Below are 14,593 nucleotides of genomic sequence, written 5' to 3' on the forward strand. Positions count from 1 at the left end.
TTGTTGCCTTGGTTGGATATGGATTAGTTATTAAGTATATTAGTATAGTATACTCTAGGATTAAGAGTCTAAGAATTTTATTGAGATTTTTATTCTATAAATTCTACAAATTACGTATGAACCTTATTTGTTATTGGTATCAATATGATTGACTTTGCAGACTGAAACATCATGGAGAGGTTTTTCAAAAAAATATTAGTGCCGCCATCCCCAGTTATTGAGAAAAATAATGATACTCAAGGACAAGATAGTACAGAATTTATTTTATCAAATCTTCCATCAGATCCTGGTAAGCGAATTCGAATTTTGGATTACAATCCTAATATTCGAGATCAAGTACGAAGAGCATATGTGCTAGCTGGTCCTTAACAACCTAAAACCCATAATTTTCCTTACAAGAAATATGGAGACACGCAAAGACGATTCAACCCTGCTTGGTTTGATGATTTTCCTACTTGGTTGGAATATAGTGTAGAAAAAGATGCTGTCTTTTGTTTGTGTTGCTACCTTTTTAAACCAAACATTAGAGAACAAGCAGGTGGTGATTTCTTTGTTGGCGAAGGATTTTCTAACTGGAAGAAGAAAGAAAGACTTCTAACTCATATTGGAGGCGTCAATAGTGCACACAATCAAGCATGGAGTAATTTTGAAGCTTTAAGGAGTCAAAAGCAACATATCCAATCTTTTTTCTCTAAAACTCATGATGAAACTCGAATTCAATATAGGGCTCGGTTGAATGCATCAATCGATTGTTGTCCATTTCTTTTGAGACAAGAGCTTGCATTTCGTGGTAATGATGAATCTGAACATTCAAGCAACCATGGGAACTTTCTTGAGCTTCTACAATTTCTTGCCAACCACAATGAGGATGTGAAAGCCATTACTTTGAAAAATGCTCTGGAGAATCACAAATTGACATCACCAGATATTCAAAAAGACATTGTAAATGCTTGTGCAACTGAGACCATCAGGGCTATTATTAAAGACATTGGCACTTCGTTGTTTTCTATTTTGATTGATGAATCTCGCGACGTATCAACAAAGGAACAAATGGCTATTGTATTGCGTCATGTAGACAAGAATGGGCATGTCATTGAGCTTTTTATTGGCATTGAGCATGTTACTAGTACCGCTGCTCTCTCACTCAAGGAAGCCATTGATGAGGTATTTTCTAGGCATAAATTGAACATGTCTAGGTTGCGTGGGCAAGGTTATGATGGGGCCAGCAATATGCAAGGTGAGTTCAATGGTCTTAAAGCTCTTATTATGAAAGAAAATGGTTGTGCTTATTATATTCATTGCTTTGCACATCAACTTCAATTAGCTCTTATAGACGTGGCAAAGAAGAACATCCAAATTGAGTCTCTTTTTAGTATAGTTACTATTTTGGTAAATGTTGTTGGAGCTTCATCGAAGCGTTGTGATCTTCTTCGAGAGAAACAATCTATTGCAGTTATTGAAGCACTAAACAGTGGTGAGTTTACAAGTGGGAAAGGCAAAAATCAAGAAACTACTTTGAAACGTGCAGGAGAAACACGTTGGGGTTCACATTTGGGTACTTTAGTAAGTATAATGACTATGTTTTCATCCATACTTGATGTACTTGAAGTAATAGCAGATGATGGAGTAAGCTCTCAACAAAGATGTGAAGCGAATAATTTATTGGATTCCATGCAATCATTTGATTTTGTGTTTAATCTACACTTGATGAAAGATATACTAGGAATAACCAATGAATTGTCACAAGCATTGCAAAGGAAGGATCAGGATATTGTAAATGCCATGAAGTTGGTTGGAGTTTGTAAGCAAAGGTTGGAGATAATGAGGAAAAGTGGTTGGGATTCTTTACTTAGTGAAGTCTCAGAATTTTGTCTTAAACATAATATTGATGTGCCTAATATGGATGATATGTTTCTTTCTCGAAGGCGAGGGCAACGAAAAGCACAAGTAGTCACAAATATGCATCATTATTGTGTTAGGATATTTTATGTTGTTTTGGATTGGCAGCTCCAAGAACTAAATAATCGTTTCAATGAGACCAACACTGAGTTACTTCTTTGTTTGGCATGTTTATGTCCAGTTGACTCCTTCTCTGCTTTTGATAGCCAAAAGCTATTGCGTCTTGCCTAGTTTTATCCTAAAGACTTCTCTTTGAATGAGCTAGTGATACTTAAGATTCAACTTGAGACTTACATTGTGGATATGCGATCTAGCATTGAGTTTTCAAGTTTAAAAGAGATTGGAGATCTTGCAAAGAAAATGGTTCAATGCAAAAAACACAAGGTGTATTCACTGGTTTACTTGCTTTTGACATTAGCACCAACTCTTCCAGTTGATACTGCAACCGTTGAAAGAGCATTTTCGGCCATGAAAATTCTGAAGAATCGATTGAGAAATCGGATGGGAGATCAATGGATGAATGATAACATGATTATTTTTATAGAGAGAGAGATATTTGATGGTATTGGTAATGATGTTGTCATGCAACGCTTTCAGAACATGAAAACGCGTCAAGGGATATTGTAAAGGACTGTTGTATGAAAAACTTTCTGGATTAATATATAAGTATGTGTTTAGTAAATTCTTGAGCTTTTTAATTATGACTTTATTATTTGATGATGCCCCCATTCACACAAATCTCTGGCTTCGTCCCTGCTTCCGAGCCCAGTTTATGATGAAAATTTCTCTCTTATTTCAAATTTTTCTGCCTTGTTTCTCGAGAAGAGTTGTAGCAGTTCAAGAGTTTTTCGGATCAGAAATCCTCCAATGCACCTAGTACTTTACTTGCCTGATCCAGAGGAGGGTACCAGCTCAATGAACTATCTTTTAATTCATTTACTGATGAGTGTAAAGTGGCATGCTTTTATTGGAAAGAGGTGACTTATTGTGGCACTGAAGTAGGTTTTAAAGTTATTACTGTTGAGAATGATGACCAGCGGAGACCCTTGAAGCTCCCCAACCAAAATCAACAACTAGATCTGAGACAACATGGAGAATATGTGTCTCAAACATATACTTTCAAACCAGATATGGTTGAAGGGGCCGCTCATTTGGTAGAATTAGTTTTCGACAGCCGAGACTTATACATAGAAGTTCACTCTTTTGATGTATGGAGTGAATGTTTCACCGTTACTACTCTTCCCCAGGGAGCTTTCTCAAACTTAACTAAAGTTTCGATTTTTTGTTGGAATCATTGTCTTGATGTTGCTGATATAACAGAGAAACCCTTAGCATCTTGAATTTTGAAGACTTCAAGAGCACAAATGGAGAAAAAACAAAATCATTACCAGTGCCCCGGCAGTTATTGGCATTCTTGGATCTCCAAATCGTCACCTATTTTCTCCACCCTTGCTCACCAACCACTTGGGCTAACCCCCGTGCGATTTACCACTTTTCAAAGAAGAATTTAGTTGAACTGACCATGAAAAGCTACAGGCCACCCTATCAGGTTTTACATATCATTTCATATCAACCTCATACTAGTGCTTAACAAAATGCATGATAATATTGGAAGGACAAGGAGGGAGAGGAACGTTATGATTAAACACTGAGTTGCATCCCCATTTTCAAATGCACTAAAGTAGTGATAAACACAAGAAGCCGCGGCTCGTTTGCCTCATGAGATATCCTACTTTTTTCGATATTAAGATCAAAATAATCAGGTTGCAAGTCACATCTGGGGTGAAGAAAAAACAAAGAATACAGATAACTATGTCTTGAGGAAGTAAATGCTTAAAGAGGGATGTAAATCTTACTAGTATCATCAAAGTGCCTTCAACAAGTAAATCAATATGTCGTTCATGCAGTAGTCTTTTGAAACCCTCTTCTATTAATACACATTCTAAAGATACAGTCACAAAGTTGACGTTACTTAACTATATATAAATCACTCCCTCAACACCGCTTGCTACTTCACCAATGTGGTAAGCTTTATAGGCAGCTACATTTCCATCCTCCCCAAGTATTCTGTGGGACGCCTCCTGACTCACAACAAGAACCATTCCAATACCCATGTTAAAAGTTCGTTTCATCTCAGCATCTTTAATCCGTCCAGCTTCTTGGATCCACTTGAAAACAGGTGGGACTTCCCATGAATCTTTATAAATGACAGCCCCTAGGCCTTTCGGGAACACTCGAGGTATATTTTCTGTGAGACCACCCCCTGTGATGTGAGCTACTCCTTTGACACCTCCCTTCCTTATTAAGTCGAGCACCTGCATATTTTTAGTGCAACGCAATAGTAAAGAGCGCCTCAATGAGAGGAGAGCTTTCATTTTCATTTTCATTTTCATTTTCGGCAGCTAGTTAATTAGTTAAACACAACAAGACAATGAGCACACGCGCACACACATATGTAACAAATGCACAAGAAAGGTTTGATCGATGTCAACCTACCTGCTTAACATATATCACAGTTGGGACCATCAAAGCTTCACCTAATGTGATAGCTTCTCCACCAGGTAGTTGGTCCTTGAGAGAAAGCCCACTATCAGCCAGAACCCTGTAAGATATATAGAAACATCAATAGTATGGTAGGAAGTTTTCCACGAGTAGTCAGGAGATATAAAATTTAATTGCATAAATTGCAAGGAATTTGCATCTATTACATTATAAATCAGAAGTTAACGTTTCTTTAAGCAGCTACAACCAACCTTCTCACAAGAGAGAAACCATTAGAATGAACCCCACTAGACGGTAGGCCAATGAGAACATCTCCAGCCACAATGTTTTTCCCATCAATGATAGATCCCTTTTTCACAACTCCAACAGCAGAGCCACCCAGGTCATACTCGCCATCTTTATAAAAACCTGGCATCTCGGCAGTCTGAAAACATACGAAAACATTATGAAACAACATTGTGTCTGTAAAGAAAAAACTAACCATGCATAAGACAGAATATTCACATATCATAGGGCAGTGAGAGTTCAAAACAACTAATTAGTTTAGAATACCTCTCCGCCCGAAAGTTTACAGCCAGATTGTTTGCAACCATTACGAATACCTTTTATAACCTAAAAAGAACAAAAGAAAAACAAATAAGCTATGCTGTAGAGGCATCTGTCTATGCAATCCAAGAAGCTCAGGCATACTGAACTCTACGTACCTTTGCAGCAATATCAACATCAAGGCGGCCTGTAGCAAAGTAATCTTGAAAAGATACTGGCTTAGCCCCAAGAGTAACGATATCATTGACATTCATGGCAACCTGAGAGTTGAATGAGTGAACAAACCTGGTAGGAAAAGCAATTATCTAAATTCAAGTAAAAATCATATTTGTGAAACAGATGCTAGAAATATTACCAAATCAATACCAATGGTTTCATGATTTCCAGTCTCAAATGCAAGCTTAAGTTTCGTTCCAACACCGTCTGTACCGTGAACGAGGCATACATCATCTGTTGATCACCATATAGTTAATTAAATTGATGAGCCCAAATAATGATATCAGACAACCATATATAAATATAGCACAACCACACAAAAAATATATATACACAAATTAGTTAATTGTCACATATTATATATGTAGTCATTCTACTTTGCAATTAACTGCACTTGACGACACAGGTTCAACGACATAATATTGACAACCATATATCAATCACATTTTTCCAACTGTAACTCTGCAATATGACGGTATCACATTTTCTTCATGTTGATATGATTTCTATATCATACATATGTAATCATACCGAGAATCTCATCTTGGACAATACCCCCAAATGACCCAATTTCAGGATCCTCCTGTTTAATTATATCAACAAGTGCCATCCCAGCATCTATATCTACACCAGCATCCTTGTACGTCCAACTGTCATCACCACGTCGGCTAGCACTAAAATCATTGGAGGACTCGTTGTTCTTCGACACTGACATTACGCGTCTGCTCTGTGAAATATTACCGGCCGAAGTCAGAGAGAGACCGGAGGAGAAGTTGTTGAAGGGAAGTCCGATTGGCAGTCTGCATAGTTGGGCTTCATTAGGGTTGGCTTTGGAGGAGGAGGGTCTTAGCGAAGATTTAACACAACGAGACAACTCTGTGTTTGCCTTGAAGGCGGTGGTCATGGCATTGGCAGCCATTGAAACCCTAAAACACGAGCAACGCAAGGACTCTCACTGCTCACAATCACAAATCAGAAACCCTATGTAATGTGCAGCTGGCCCTACTGGTGGACGAGAGTTAGGGTTCAAGTCGAACACAGCTTGCATAAATTTGTGATAAACTTGGAAACTATGTATTGTCTGTGGGCATGACCATGGTTAGAACCGGTGTGCACGCCACCGCAGCCAATATGTGTCCAAAGATAAAATATAATTTAGAAGCGATCCTAGGTGTTGCAATTTTACTGGGTTTAACAATTTGGATGTGTTTGTGTCTTTACTGTAAGTTTTCCTAGATACTAGATACCCTTAAAGCCTTAAACCCAAAACCCTATGCCCTAACAATAAACGTTACTCGCTCACGCGTTCTTCTTGCCTTCTACTTTGATTAGTTATATAACTCTTCCTTGTGAAGAATGCAAGGTTATTCCAATTTCCTTTTAGGGCTGAAGTTCATGAAACCCTAAACTTCTTTTGTAAAACCCTAAATTTAACCTTTCGACCTGGCGTGCAAGCCTGTGAGTCTGACTTTACATTAGGGCTATAAATATGCAATGAGGTAGAGACCTAGATGGAATCTTAATACCTAACAAAATTAAACGGATAACAAGATACAAATATTTGGAATTTCAAAAATGAAACAGCAACCCTTATCCGAGAGCAACAGCCATTATCCTCTCTTATCAACAATGCCTAATATATGCCCCTGTGCTAGCTGCTGGTGGCTTCATCACGGCACTCTAGAAAGACTCATAGAGGTACTTCGCTTCCCATTGAACCATCGTGCGATCAGTGTTTGAAATACCTGGACATGCTCGATATTTTCACGGAAATATCCAAAAATTCAAGGAACGATATGGAAAGAGGGGGTGAAGAATAAGGAGTTTTTCTTCTTAGATATCACTTACTTATTGTTTACACAGTATCTAATCATTAATTCTTTATATCCATTGATATTTCTAGAAATTTGCCTATCGATATTTCCACCGATACAGATATTTTAAACACTGCATGCAATTCACCAGCGTCAGGAATTGAACTCAAGATGTGCCGTGTGAAGTACGGATTTGTCTCCAACCATTGGGCCACCCCGTGGTAATTGATAGTTTATTCTTCTGTTATGTGTTGTGTCTGATCATATTATTTATATTTGGGACGTGAAGTTTGGTAAGTGGTGTAGGTCACATGGATGCAAATCTGCGTCCTTCCACCAAACAACACAAAGGGTTCTATATAAACCCAAACAAATTCTACCGTACAGGAGAGGAGAGGCTTTGCCAGTTAATATAGAACCCAAATAAAAGCATTACGGCGACAAGAACGAAGATTAGAATTTGATTTAATCTTTAAACCAGAAGTTAAACTGCATCTTTTATGTGCTAAAGCTCAGAATTGCTTTATAAGACAAATAACGTATCTTGTGGATTAGGATTCCTGTTCCTTTTGGTTATACTGCTAATATCACGACGTCTTGAGCTAATGCAGGATCTGCTTCTGCTCAAGAACCTACTTGGCTTAACTCAAAATCTTTTGTGTTCCCGGACCGGAGAAGATCATTTTTGGAAGAGCGATGAATCACTACTGAACAACTCTGGCCGGGGCAAAAGGAAAAAGAACGTAATCTAGCCTACCATGAGTTGCATTGCTAAGGTGCTCTAGTTGTAATGCCTAAGAAGATTGGCTCCGGCTATGCCGGTGATACTAAAGCTACGGATTAGGCCCCTGGGAAGAATTCAAACAGCCTTTACTCTTTGCGACATGCTTGTATGTCTGTGACCTGCTTTTCATATAACAATACCACAATGTACACTAATTTTAATAATTTCATAATGCTACAAGAACATTGTCAACATACTTCCTACGAAACAACCTCCCTTTTTATTGTTTCCTTCTGATGGGCGAGAAAAAGTTTTCAACCCCCTGAATCGTCGAAATGCTTTGGACTGTCAAGTTCACCCATACTTGCAGAGGCAAAAGACTCCGAAGAATCTATACTTGAAAGGGAAGAGACAGAATCATCTGAATCCAATACATCATGAAGAGCGATGTTATCTTCATCAATCTCGGATGTCTCTGACCCTTCTGCTCCCAAAAGTAGTTTGTTTATCGCTGACTTTGCAGTTTCAACAAACCACTCATCCTCGGAGTGTGCACTGTTAAACCAGAAGAATTTTAGTTGTGGGTTGTGTTGGATAAAAACGGAAAAATACGCCCACCCACATGTACACAACTTACCTTTGTACTTCTATGCCTCTAGCAGAAAAAGCCCTGATAGCACGAGCAATTATAGCTGATGCAATCTGGTGCACATGCCTTGATGGGTAACCCGCAAAACGTGCAATTTCAACAGTGAAGTGCATATCAAGAATTAACTGCAACAACAAAATTGATTATCCGCTAACTGTGAAGTTAAATTGTGAATATAGACAGTATGGAATGGAAGGATATAAGTACCTGCTGCAACCCAAGTGGCTGAAGAGGACCTGTATCATCCTCAAACACAGCCCAAAACTCTTGTTCATCGGACAACCACATTACAACTGTCTCGGTTATCCTAGCAAGCAAAATTTTCTGAATTCTCTCTTTTCCAAGTAACACATCTCCAGCCACGGTTGCTAATTGCTGCAGCTTTGCAAATAATGCCTGCAACAATAGGACAACCTCATTACTTGTACCACAAAATATCCAGGAACAAGATGTGCATATGCTGTGGAGAAAGTCATGTCTAAATGCACGGCCATTATCATTTTGGACAGTATATACCACATTGAGGAAAATAAACTCAACTTTCTAGCAAGTTCCTCAAACCTTTTTCTAAACTGTGTAAAGATGGCCAAATGAACAACAGGGTGCGTCCAGACAGCCAAACAACCCAGATTAAACATACTATGACAAAGCAATATTTGGAAATATAAAAACAAGCAAGTTAGAGTGAAGGGTTTAAAATACTCAGAATACCATAGGGCAATAACCATAAACCAAACGTACAGGCATCAAGCAATCACGCAGATAGCAATCATAAGTTTTGAAAAAGATTTAGACATAAAATTTAAATTAAATAATATGATTACATAAAAAACTGTGTATATGGAGAGCATATAGAGGAAGAAACAAGACCTGAAATGGAAGCGAAGGCAAAGGGGCTGAGTCCCAATACAAATCATCACCATTCCCATTTAAATATATTTGGGCATCCAGTCGTGTCTGTCCTTCTCTTGAATAAATGAAGCTCAAGACATATTGCCGACAGAAATGGTCTCTTAGCTTGTCAAATGAATGCTGAAGACGACGCTTCCAATCCTTTAACTCTGCAGAAGTACTTGGAATAGGTGTGACATTTTCAGCAAGTCCACTTTTTGGTTCCCCACTTTCAGTCTGCTGCTTCCAGAGGGTCATTACAGCATTCGGCAGTAGTTCATCCAAGATGGTAAATGCAACTCCCAAAAGGGCAAGCTGTTCTGAATCTGTTTCAGCTCTAAAAGATACAAACTCCTTGAGCTCAGTAAGACTGTCATCATCAGATGGACCTGGTAGGGCTTTAATTAAAGCATCCATGTATTTATCAAAAAGTTGTCCGATCCTACTCAGTATGTTTCCACCAAAATGCAAAATGATCAAAGGGGTCAACTGTTCCAATATATCCTGTGAAATTTTTACCAATATAGCATTATGAACTGATAGTTGAGTCATTACTTGCAAATTAGTAACATCGATGAACTTGGCATTACTAATTTACTAGTGAACAATACATATTCAAAATTTCAAATCCATATGCACAAACAGACAGAGAAAAGTATTCTGCAGAAACTAATTGCTTACTTATCAGGTGTGCCCACATCACATGCAAGCACACACAGAAAAGTAGAAGGCACCTGCATACTTGATTACATTGGAAGTGTGTGTATGATTGTATAATTGTATTTACCTCAATATTTATCACACATCCAAACCTCCTCAAGTCCAGCTGAGTGTAAGGGAAACGTTTCCCAAGAAAATAATGAAGACATAATTTGGAGAATTTTAAAATTTTTGTTCTCAGAGTAGTTAGAATAAAGGCTTGTTAAATCGACTTAATATAAGTTCAAGCATTCTATGGCATTCTCAGAATAGGTCTGAAATCTTGCTATCATCCTAATTTCTCAAGTTCAATCCTCAACGTAAAACCTAACAAGACCAGCATAAGTTAATATAATGCTTGTATCAGTACAAAGACATGAAAATAAAAATTATTTGTAGAAAGATTAGAATGGTACTAACTTACTTCAACAATGCACATAAATCTTATCCCACTATCAGCAATCAAACTATGTGATGATGTTGTGAATGCAGACAGAGGAGGTGCAAAGCGAGGTGAAAATGACATGCACTCATCAGCTTCTACCAAGTCAAGGACAACTTTTCTTGCCCGTCTAAAGTTCAACTCTAAAACTTCTTCAATAAAAGGCCGCAACAACACTAGAATCAATTTTGACAGTTTCAGCCCTTGTCGTTCCAGCATCAAAGAGTAGTTGAGACTAGCCTGAACACAAATGCTAGCTGCACGTAAAGCAGACACCGTGTCAGAAGATGGTGCATTCTCTTTCACCAACCGTACAAAGTATTCAATTTCCCACTCTGCCCATTGGACTACTCTATTGGTATAAACACGATCATCACCAAATATTAAACCAGACTTCGTCGTTGCCAGTGAGATTGTAGAAAATACAAGCTTAGACAATGTTGCTGGATATGTCTTTGGACAGACAGAAGAAGAAGGAAAAAGAGCTTCGGTGCTCTTCTCAATATGGGACCCATAAAATTTGAGCAGTAACTGGTGTGCCAAAGGGCCTTTTCCAAGCTTTATTAGCCCACTTAAGGCCTTCTTCAACTCAACAAAACTAATAAAAGGTTGTCCAATAATCTCAACCAGCTGATCCTCGAGCAGTGCTTTTCTTTTCAAGAAATCGGATCTGTATGAGGATCCATCAGTTGTTGAAGTATCTCCCGAGCTTTTCAGCTCTGGAGAGTTTCTCTCTTCAGCATCTAGAGCCTCTAATGCTTCTTCTACTTTATGTTCAGCTAAGAGAACATCAATTTTCTCCAAAAAAATCTTGTGATTGTCTGTTTCAATTGGCAATGGATCTTGAAGTTCACAAATATCAGGGTTTGGCTCGACTTCACTTGTAGACCGATTCCACTGTTCCAATTGATGGCATACACCAGTCATCAAATCCTGCACAAGAATCCCTTGAGTTGAAATATGCTTTCGGAGCTCAACCAACTCGTGCTCCATTTCTACAGCCTCCTCAGATATCCTGCAATTAGCAGTAACATTAGACCATACATGCAAGGATAAGCAGGATTAATGAACTTATTGAAATTAACTGAAATTCATCAATTTACACCTATTCAGAAAGCAAAACAGCTTTAGGCCATTTTGGGACCATGTTTCAGGGTTCTGGATGGCAAAAGCCCAAATAGATCTCAAAAGACGTTTTTCTTGATATAGAGGATTTCAAGATAATCAATGAACCATAGGAGAGATATCAAATATGCATATTTTTGAGAAATAAAAACATAGAAGTTAATAAGAATAGTTCATGCCCTTCTGGGGTTTCAAACAGTGTTTCTCCAGAAAATTGAGGTGGGACACTTGATCAGTCCTGTAAAACCCTTCAGGGCTATGTTGGAGAAGCTCCCACACATGGCATGCAATTATCAAAAAGGAAAAAGGTAGGGATGCATGTTAACTTCTGTTCAGTCAATAAACCGTTACCAAGCACATACAGAGACATTGACACAAATTTCCTGTTACATTAAATTATGCTAGCATCTTCCTGCCCAAGAATCATGCCTATGAAACATTTTGCTCAAAATGGTATGATGGTCGCAGCACTGATCAAAACACAATTTTTATCATTATGAGGTGAAATATTTCTATGTTATATGTGCAATAGTTTTCTACGTTTCGAGTTATGAATCAAAAAAGCAGTTGAGCTTTCACATCCCCTTCATGACCACCAATACTTCAAGTTGTCAAACTTGTTGGCCTAGTAACATAATCAAACTAAGTAGTTTCGCTTCCCAAAAAGTTTTTCTTACATGCAGTTAATATGTTTCTATTACTGCTTTAGTCTTTATGAAATGCTCATCAAAGGATCACTGATCAATGTTCTTGTCGTGCATAATACAAAGAAATTTTCATGTGGCAGACTCCGTTCCTTAATCTTTTTCCTGTATTCTCTTCCCCTGTGCCCAAAAGTTCAAATAGTATATGGTAAGCATGAACCATTTCAAACTTGTGAACTTCTTGCATGAACAAATTTGTGTAGTTTTTATATTTTCAGGTAGGAAACTAATCATATACACACTTATTATTGCTTTATTGTTTAACAAACACACAAATGATTCGGTATTATTGACTCACCTCAAAAAAGCCAAATACTTTGTTCTCATATTCCCACATAAGTTCTCCACTGCATCCTTTAAATCTAACAGCTCGCAGCATAGCTTTCTAATTCCCTGCATAATCAACATATATGTATTAAGTTATAGGAATGTCGTTATCATCCTTCAAAGATATATGTATGGTTCAAAGTGATAGAAACCATAACAATAGTCATAACAATTGCTTACTGAAACAATACAAAAGAATCATCGTCAATAAAGTCTATAAGAATCTCTACAGTAATACAATTCTTGCAGTTGCCAATCTGAGACAGAAACTACTGTCCCAATGTGGCGAAGTCCATAGTTTTTTACCCCAAACAAGCTTACAAAAAACATATGCATTACTACATGTTCCCAAGAAGTGCATACATTAATCATTTGTATATCGACATATGATTCACTTCTAATGAGCATTGTGACTCTCGCATCATATGTCTCCACTAAAAGGTAGATCTACCACACATATGGACAACGTCAACATACTATTACATTTTTTCATGTGAGTATATATTCTAAACAAATTACAATGAGCCATTCCTATTGCCATATATTAATACTATTGTACCCAAACTCTAACTGTTAATCACCTTAACTAAAAACCCTCAAGGGCTCGTAAACTTAAGGCCTACGAGTATGCATTCGGAAAGCAAACACTAAGTACAAATGCACCAACCTATAACATAAAATCGATTGGAGTAATCTTTTCAGTAAACGTAATCATTTTTCTATTCAATTGATAAAAATTAGAAGAAAGATGAGCCCTTTTGGTGTTGGATTGCAAGAGGGAACAATCCAATCACTAAGTACAAACCGATCAATAACGCGAAATCGTCACAATGCCATGAAATTGCTGGCCAATCACTTTTTTTTTTTTTGCAAATTCGGTCCTTTACAGCATCAAATAGACCTTTAACCCAGATGGGAAATACAACTGTTCCCTCAAATTGTACATAAGAAAGTGAAAATCCAGATAAAAAAGGTACAAATTCAGGTAATAATGTATGAAAAATCATCATTACACTCAAAAGTATTGATTAATTTGGAATGGGCAATTCTCAATGGTCGAATAAATGGGTAAATGACGGAGGAAGAAGAAGAAGAAACCTTTTCAGAGCGGGATTGGTAAAGAGAGTCGACTTTGGACTGGGGAGTGATGCTCTCGATCGATGGAAAGTCGTCGTCTTCTTCGCTGCTCTCCATTTTCGACTGATCTCTGAGTTTGCCTTTGCTCTCTCTGCCGGCTTCACCCTCAGTTTACTGAAGTAGATGCTACAGACAGCTTTTGTCCGAGAGAGAGAGAGAGAGAGAGAGAGAGAGGGCAAAAGGTAGAAAAGACAGGTAGTAAATTGTAAATTTATTTTCTTTTTTTATTTTATGTTGCACAAAAAATGCTATTTTTCATATAAATGTCATATATTTTTTTAAGAACAAATTATACTAAAATACTTTAATTATAAATCGAATCACAACTTAATACATTATATTTTTAGACGTCAATTTGTTTATTAATTTTTTTATTAAATGCTGATGTACTTGAGACAGAGCCACTTCTTAACCCAACTGAATAAAAATATTAATTAAATATTAAAAATTAAAGATTAATTTTAAAATATTTTTTATATAAAAAATATGGGACCCATCCCTACAAACCTATTACCCTCACCCTTCTTCCCCAGTTCATCCGTCCCCCCCCCGGGGCACCTATTTTCCATTTAGAGCAGTTCCAACCTTGTCAATAGGTCGGGGGAAAGTGGAGAAGACAGGGCCCGAGGGCCTGTCAATCACGTCCAGCCTTGAAGGGCCCGAGCTCGTGGAGAAGGCCCGAGCAGGGGGCCTGTCAATTTGTGACAGCCCGGCAGCCCGAGCTCCCAGCCATTTTTTTATTTTTTTTCTGTCAGGCGCGTGCACCCCACTCGCGCGTGGGGGCGCGTCGCCCGACCAGTTTTCAGAAAAGTCAGCCGACTTTTCAGACAGAAAAGTTACCGTTGGGAAGCCACATGGCTTCCCACGGTCCGTTCGATCTCAACGGCTCATTCATTTGGACCGTTGGATCTCAACGGT

At 38.0% G+C, this 14,593-nt stretch overlaps 2 protein-coding genes across 2 annotated transcripts; both read right to left on the reverse strand.

Moving 5' to 3' along the window:
- Positions 1-3,729: 3,729 nt before the first annotated feature.
- On the reverse strand, positions 3,730-6,195 carry LOC126623683 (phosphoribosylformylglycinamidine cyclo-ligase, chloroplastic/mitochondrial-like). The gene is made up of 7 exons (XM_050292640.1): positions 5,695-6,195; positions 5,303-5,397; positions 5,106-5,207; positions 4,954-5,013; positions 4,653-4,825; positions 4,396-4,501; positions 3,730-4,214 (listed from the first exon to the last, which is right to left on the reverse strand). Exons 1-7 carry the CDS (start codon positions 6,080-6,082, stop codon positions 3,876-3,878), a joined length of 1,263 nt encoding a protein of 420 aa, XP_050148597.1. The 5' UTR covers positions 6,083-6,195; the 3' UTR covers positions 3,730-3,875.
- A 1,667-nt stretch (positions 6,196-7,862) lies between these two features.
- Positions 7,863-13,858, reverse strand: LOC126623420 (exocyst complex component EXO84C-like). The gene is made up of 7 exons (XM_050292309.1): positions 13,637-13,858; positions 12,510-12,604; positions 10,365-11,397; positions 9,221-9,745; positions 8,558-8,746; positions 8,339-8,475; positions 7,863-8,256 (listed from the first exon to the last, which is right to left on the reverse strand). The coding sequence occupies exons 1-7, from the start codon at positions 13,730-13,732 to the stop codon at positions 8,016-8,018; spliced, it is 2,316 nt and encodes a 771-aa protein (XP_050148266.1). The 5' UTR covers positions 13,733-13,858; the 3' UTR covers positions 7,863-8,015.
- Between the last annotated feature and the right edge of the window lie 735 nt (positions 13,859-14,593).

This window comes from Malus sylvestris, chromosome 5, assembly GCF_916048215.2.
Source record: "Malus sylvestris chromosome 5, drMalSylv7.2, whole genome shotgun sequence".
NCBI lineage: Eukaryota > Viridiplantae > Streptophyta > Magnoliopsida > Rosales > Rosaceae > Malus > Malus sylvestris.